This window comes from Cyprinus carpio, unplaced genomic scaffold, assembly GCF_018340385.1.
Source record: "Cyprinus carpio isolate SPL01 unplaced genomic scaffold, ASM1834038v1 S000006753, whole genome shotgun sequence".
In the NCBI taxonomy this organism is placed as follows: domain Eukaryota; kingdom Metazoa; phylum Chordata; class Actinopteri; order Cypriniformes; family Cyprinidae; genus Cyprinus; species Cyprinus carpio.
Window position 1 is genome coordinate 583,553 of NW_024879352.1, and position 7,802 is coordinate 591,354.

At 38.1% G+C, this 7,802-nt stretch overlaps 1 protein-coding gene across 1 annotated transcript; it reads right to left on the reverse strand.

Annotated features, from left to right (window-relative positions):
• Positions 1-386: 386 nt before the first annotated feature.
• Positions 387-3,558, reverse strand: LOC109112714 (ras-like protein family member 11B). Its single transcript, XM_019125621.2, has 4 exons — positions 3,139-3,558; positions 2,939-2,995; positions 2,756-2,832; positions 387-1,697 (listed from the first exon to the last, which is right to left on the reverse strand). The coding sequence occupies exons 1-4, from the start codon at positions 3,248-3,250 to the stop codon at positions 1,209-1,211; spliced, it is 735 nt and encodes a 244-aa protein (XP_018981166.2). The 5' UTR covers positions 3,251-3,558; the 3' UTR covers positions 387-1,208.
• Between the last annotated feature and the right edge of the window lie 4,244 nt (positions 3,559-7,802).

Genomic DNA, 7,802 nt, shown 5'->3' on the forward strand with positions numbered 1-7,802 from the left:
AGCTAAGTATAAAAACTATTTACCAAAGATAAATCTAACCTTAACCATTTGAAAGTTTGGAATGATTATAAAGAGACATTTTGTCAGTAAAACATTCCTATTCCTCAAAGTATAGCTAAGTAAATCTTTAATGTAACTTTTGATCATTTTAATGCATTCTTGCTGAATAAAACTAATTTATTTTAATATGAAAATGGTGGTTACATTTTAAACAGTAGTATACACTTGTAAGTGAGTCTGATCTCTCAAGACTCCATTAAACAAAATTCCACTAAATGTTGAAACTTTACATTTAAAGGTCAGTTTAAACAGGATGAATGAGTTGACAACTGTATGAAATGATTGGTTTGACAGTGTGCTTAAACATTCAGACACAATATTTTTTGTGTAAAAACAACTCTTTATTTCCAATCACAATCAAATAACATAAATAAATAACTCTGAGCTTTAGCCCTTTTGGCCTTTTTTAAAGTGCATTACACAAGAAAAATCTCTTCTACTCCACTATAGAAAAGTGGCACAATGCACAGTTACACAAAACCAGGAGAAATATTCTGGCCTTGTACACAAGAGAAGGACTGTAAAAGATACACAGACACACACTCTTTTCAAACGCATAGCTTGAGTGCCTTGTCCTTTAACAATGCCTGCATTCAGACTGTAAAAGCCCTGACCACAAGAAGGAACAAAAAACTCAATCTCTCCCATTCCTTTCAGAAAACCAATTCTTAAAATAGTGTTTTGTTGCCTCCACCATCTCTGTTGCCAAGAGAACATGTCTTTAAGGTTCACAGGTAAGGCAGAGTGTTAATAATAGTTTTTCTTATGTGTTTCCGTAAGTTCCACTCATTCATTCTGTCTTTGCACTGTCCCTCTTTAAGGTGCTATGACCACGTCTCCCAGAATCCGTCTATGTGTCCACATGGATATAAGTGACAGCAACACAAGCGTCCACCAGCACTAGGAGGGTCAAGTGAAAATGTAAGACTTCACCAAACTCTGCTTGTGTGTTTTTTAGCAACCAAGACGCCTAGTCTAGGTCTACTTTCAGGGGCCTCTGTTTGGAACCAGTTTTCTGATCATCAACAGATCTCAGGAATTTTCAAAGAGCGAGACCTATAAATTCAGAGAGATCTTCTCCTCTGCTTAGAGCTTCCTCTCTAATCCTGTACTTTTTTCCACTTCTCCTGCTGGTATTCGAACCATCTTCACACAGAAGTGACAGTCCGGACCTTGGCGGACAGCACCTGTTTGAAGCGCCTCTTCAGGTCCTGCATGTTGGGGGACTTGGGCCGAGGGATGAGGGGAGATCTTTTCTTCTCTGTTACAGATGTAGCTGCATTGACAGGGGTCTGAGGATGCTGCTTGGCCAGATCTACACACAGTCTGTGGAAGGCACCGTGGACCTGGCTGTAGTCCTCGCTGGCGGATACCTCGTAGAAGGAGCAACCCAGCGCTGAAGCCAAAAGGGGACCTTCTTGAGCATCCACATGCCTTACGTGGAGGAGATCAGCTTTATTGGCCACCAGGATGATTGGCAAGGACCTATCCGTATGTGTGCGGGTAACAAGCTGGTGGAGCTGACCAATGAGATCAAAGCTTCGGCAGTCAGTAACGGAATACACCATAACTACAGCATCCGCCCACTGAATGAAGCGAGATACCTGGTCAGTGCAGCTCAATCCATTAGTGCTCACCTGAAGAAAAAAATACAGACATTTGTCAGTTATGCAACACGTTTGGTTAGTCTACACATTTTCTTCTATTACTGAATAGTGTGAGCTCTGTGGGTGATGAAGTGTACAGCAATGCTGACTGAGAAGCTGGAAAAGTATCATTTGCTATCGGCTGTGACTGTCGTTACACAAAACCAGGAGATTTAGCAGGCTAGACTTACAGAGCGTTTCACCCTTGTCCGAATAGAAAAGGCATTATGTGGTTTTGGACGACTGCCTGCTTTAGGAAATGAGCCTTGCATGCCAAACTTGGCACTAAAATATCTGACTAAAGACATCTTGAAAGAAGTGGCCTGTAATTGAATTAAAAACCATTCTCTAATTTTGAAAGCAGAGGGATAATTTAGATGGGCTGGTCTACTGTAAATTTTCGGAACTGCTTATTCACATCCCTAAACTTGCTGAGCCCTGCTGAAGAAGCAAAACCTCCCAACCGCTGCTACAAATATCCCACGGCGCTGCAGCGAATCGTTTTTTGGAGTCGGATCTTTTTATTGAACCGCCTCACAGAACGATTTTAACGATTCGTTCGATACTCAATCTGAATTGGCTTAAAGAGTTGGTCTTTTTATTAAACCATGCAAAATCTTTTTTATGAAAAGATATCTTCTTGAAAACATAACACTAAATAGCCACTTTATGTTCACGCTTTGGAGCTTGTAATATGCCACGCGAAAGCGTAACTAATCGCTAAATCTTGTTCTATGGAATGAACTGTTCGATAGAACCGATTCGCTGAAATAAGTCAAACTTTCCCAAGCTGCAGTACATGAAAAACGCTGCCCCCATATATGAGTGCAAAAGCAGGCGTCCCGCTGGCCATTTAACCCCAAGTGTTAAACACAAACCCGGAGAAACAAAAGAGGCGCTAAAAACACAAAAGGCGAAGGTATGCGCTCTTTTTTACACTTCTCACCCGTGAAGAAGCAGCGTGAGAAAGATGCTCCCAGAGCACATATATAACGGTAACAAATGTGACAAAAAAGTCGCATGAGCAACGACTGTTCCTGTAAACTTACTTCAACTCCAGGTGTGTCCTGAACTTGAATGGCCACTTGTTCTCCGTTTATCTGCACTTCTCTGTTGTACAGGTTGCCTGTAATGCGACAATGCAGACTTTAATAAATTTGACAACATCACTAATGATTTTAAACGATGTTTACTAAAATCAGTCGTCTTGGAAAGATGGGGAAAAAACTTACCAACGTTTCTCTCGTAGTCACCAATAAACCGCTTAGTGAGGAAACGAACCACCAACGCTGCACAGGAATAAACAAGACGGGTTTGAATACATATGGCTTAAAACACTAATCTACAAAAATATATAGTTTTTTATAATATTACATTATTAGGTGCAATATCATGATCTTTAAAACACTGTATAACAGGTGCACAAACGTACCGGTTTTGCCCACTCCACTGCCGCCGATGACTGCGATCTTGATGACCCGGCTGGAGTGGCACTCGGCGCTCGGGTACTCCGCAATGGTAGACATGTTCTGGATCAGACGCATTTTGGCAAAATAAAGATACTATCCGAAGCCTACGATGAAAAACTAGGACAAAATATCCAAAGACGCCGTAAAAGTAATGTCAGAATGGAAGATTGTTGTCTTTAAAAGATAAAGTCGGAGGATATTTCCAAGTTCTTCTCCTAAAACACCAGCTTGGTTTACTGAGCCGAGATGGGAGCTTGGGTTTATTTATACAGCCACAGACGCGCTCGGCTCTGATTGGCTACTGCAAACAACGGTCACATAGCCTTACTCCGCCCACCGCTTCACGTGTATGCGCGAGCTGTTTATGACCGAATAAAAAGAGAGAGAAAGAGGTTGCTTCTCCCGAGGGAACTGACAGTCGCTTTAGAAAAACCTACCCTTAAGGTGGTTTTACTAAACCACTCGACTAGCCTGTAGAAATTATTTAAAGTGGAGATTTTGAATGGGGCTTAGTGATAGTGATTGCTGATATCGATCAATTGTAATGAGTGACTTCAAACGCGTGTAGTGATAATGTTATCTAGGCTCATCTCTAAGCGCTTAATGTGTCACTTGCAAAGTGAGTGTGTATATTCTTTTTCTTTTTTCTTCCTTGCTTTAGCCTGGGTAATGAGAAAAAGCCATTGATCAGAATCCCCATAGAGTCGCCTCAGGAACCGTAAATAAATAAATAAATTCTCTCTCTCTCTCTCTCTCTCTCTCTCTCTCTCTCTCTCTCTCTCTCTCTCTCTCTCTCTCTCTCTCATTCTGATTTTCAGGATAGTAAATGCACACAGCCTATTTAATATTAAATGCACACTCAATTAAAATTATTTTAAATTTCAAGTGTTTTTGCAATGATAGGTTTAAAGGTAATAAAATAACTATATATAACTATGAAATTAAACATTCAGCAGGACGTTAGCCAGTATTGAATATGCACTGGCTGTTTTCAGTGTGCAGCTCAGTTTGATTTATGCATTATGCAGAAATGTTTTTTCCTTTGTAACACACAGACAGACAGTGAGCATGTAAGCATTTTTCTATTTGCATGCACACATGAAACTGACCAGGTGTCCTTTGCATATTTTATTTCCCATATCACATAAGAATTTACATGCATGGTAATGTAGTGTTTATTGTATTGTGCTGGTTCTGTTTGTATTTTGCTGGTTATGTTATATGCTTTCAGTTTTATTTTCTCATCTGTATTTACCTAAATCTTTGTATTCTGCCATTTATGCTGTGGTGCCCGGGGAGCAGTTGGGGGAATCGCTGCACTGTATTGTGCTTGATCGCTGTATGTAGATTGGCCATTAAGCAAGGCAATTCAAAATGTTTGACATATTCAACCAGTGTTTACATGACATACAGTTATGAGACTCAGTGAACAGCCAAAGAATCTGTGATTGCTTAGTCAGGGGAGGGTTTTCTGTCTACATCCAGAACCTCAGCCAGAGAACAGACATTTACCTCTCACACGTTTAATGGTCCTGTTCTCTTGCAGCCTGTAAGAGAATTAGTACTTCTGAGCCCGGGGTTCCCTCTGGAATCTCAGACTGATTTTTAGACTAGTGGTTTTCGATTTATGAGTACAATAAGGTCTGTAGTTAACAGTACTTTTAGAGACTTTCACGTTTTGTTCTAAAAAATGAATTACACACAGTTATATCTTTAGGGGAAGTCATGGCCTAATGGTTAGAGAGTTTGACTCCTAACCCTAAGGTTGTTGGTTCGAGTCTCGGGCCGGCAATTCACGACTGAGGTGCCCTTGAGCAAGGCACAGAACCCCCAACTGCTCCCCGGGCGCCGCAGCATAAATGGCTGCTTACTGCTGCGGGTGTGTGTTCACAGTGTGTGTGTGTTCACTACTGTGTGTGTGCACTTTGGATGGGTTAAATGCAGAGCACGAATTCTGAGTATGGGTCACCATATTTGGCTGTATGTCACGTCACTTTCAAATGTGAATTTAGTTACATAAGGACTACAAATAACACAAAACGGTGTTTTAAAACCATGTTTGAAATTCCTGAGGGAATCTAGGTCAAGTTATCCTTCCAGATTTGCCTACAAATTGACGTCAGGACTGAACAGCTCTATTTAGTGTTCAGCTGTCATAATTTACTCACCCATTCAAAATCTGTATGACTTTCTTTTTTCTGTGGAACACAAAAAATATATATATTTTAAAGGATGTTTCACAACAAAAATCAAAACAGAAATAAATCCTTTTATTATTTTGTGGATTTGCTTGATCTAGAAAGAGCTACTGAACATAAATAAAATGTGCAAAAGGATTTTGAAAAAATACCCTTAGAAAGAGCTACTGAACATAAATAAAATGTGCACAAGGGTATTGAAAATTTTTTTTTAACAAAATGTAAATAAAATAAAATTATAAAACATAACATAACCATAGAACAGTAGAACAGGGTGACAGCCAGCGAGTCTTTCTGATTCTGACCGTGTTCTTTTAGTACTCAGAGTCTGAAGCCAGGAGAGCATATTAAGTGTTGTTCACTGTATTTGTATTTTTACCGAGCCGAGTGTGCGCGTTTCACACACCCTCTCCGGCCACGTTGAGTTGTTGACACTGAAAGCGGCAAAAAGCGACGCATGCGCTTTTCACTTGTAAAACTCAAGGGTGTATGGGTAATGTAGTCTCTGCTCTAGGTGGGACGAATTAGGAAGCGTGCATTATGAAGGGCGCTCTGAAAAGCGGCAGCGCAGGAAAATGATTAAAACCTCTATTAAAACAGATGTCCAAATGAGCGTACCGGTACGCTAAAAGCACGTTCTGGGCGCACGGAGAGGTGGCGGTTACGCTCAAGAGCTATATTTGGAAGTGGCGGTACTGAGTACCGGTGCGTACCGGCCCACTTAAAGCACTGTTATATATATATATATATATATATATATATATATATATATATATATATATATATATATATATATATATAAAGTAGAACTCTATATATATATATATATATTGATTTAGATTTGGGAACTTTATACACCACTTGTTGTATAGAATGTTTTAAAGTGCTTGAGCATCACAGTAAGATGTTGGAGTGTATGTGGTTGTGTTTTGGTGTCTTTAAATTTTCATGTTTTTCTCATGTCACTCCACGAGAGTAATTAACACATTGCGTAAGTACTTTTCTCTCTGAAGTCTTCCTAATGTTTGATCTTACAATGTTCATGTTTAATGTCATTGTGGTGTTGTGTTTTCGAGGGTTTCGTCTCATCAGGTTCAGAAGATCAAAGTCTGACCTTGTTTTTGAACATGGATTCATCTGCATCTTATAATAAATATTTTTATCTCTCACCTAAAGCTCATTGACTGTTTGTTTGTGTATTGTTAAAAGAGAAAAGCTAATGTAAAAGAATAGTTTGCCTAAAAATCACAATTCTGTCATTTACTCACCCTTGTTAGTTTACAAACTTGTGTTATTATTGTTAATTAAAACTAAAACTGGACTATTAAAACTCATTATCAGTTATTGAAATAAAATTGGAATAAAATATATTAGATATATTATATGAAAAACTTAATGAAAAATAAACAAATTTATATGAAAATTTGAAATTTTGTCTTGGCAAATCACTAAATTACAAAAAATATACTAAAACCTAATATTGAAAACTGAAAATATTTTTATGAAGCTACTTCAAAATATGAATAAATACTAAAATAGCATAAAATGCTAAAACAGCACTGTCTCAAGCCGCTTTCTTTCTTCTGAAGAATGTAAAAGGAAATACTTTGAAGGACATGTGAGTGAGGAAATGATGAAAGAATAAATCTTCTAAGGCAGGGGTCACCAACTGGTCACTGCAAGATGTGTCCATCTGGACCGCAAAGACTTTTGACATAATAAAATAAATAAAAGCCAAACACTAATTTCTAATAAAATCTAATCTGTATCAAGCACATCAAGGTCAGCTCAGCAGATCCGTTTGGGCACCACAGGTTGCTATATGGTTAACTTACTACGTTCAGATGTGCAGTCGTGTGTGCAGTGAAGAGAGCAGCGTGCAGAGAGATGAATGTGAAGCTTATCATTTTATAAAACTTTTAGTTTTTTTGAAAACATGCACTGTAAAAAATGTGGAGTAGGATTTACTTGAAAAAACTTTGCAAATTTTTTTTCACTCAGAAAAGGTAAGAAAATTTACAAACATTTGCCAAGTAAAAGCCTAAACATAATTATTAGTAGGTTTAATTAGACATATTTAAGTTAAATTTACTTGGAAATTCCCAGTTAATTTTGTTGACTCTTTGTTTGTCAATTTTACATTATGTAATGCTTATCACTGTAAAAAAGTGTACAAATTTTTCCTTCTTTTGCACTCATATATTTTAAGTAAAACTCAAACATTGAATTAAATAAAATCTGCAAGTTTTTACAATTGACTTTAACAAGGCAACACTTGAAAACCACCATTCTACTACAGCATGTGATTCACTTGCAAACATGCAAGTAAGCATGTAGACAGTCTGTTATCCTTTTAAGATAATATACCTACACTATAAAATGAATAGTCAAATGAACACAGAGACCTCAATACTTGGTACATCACACAC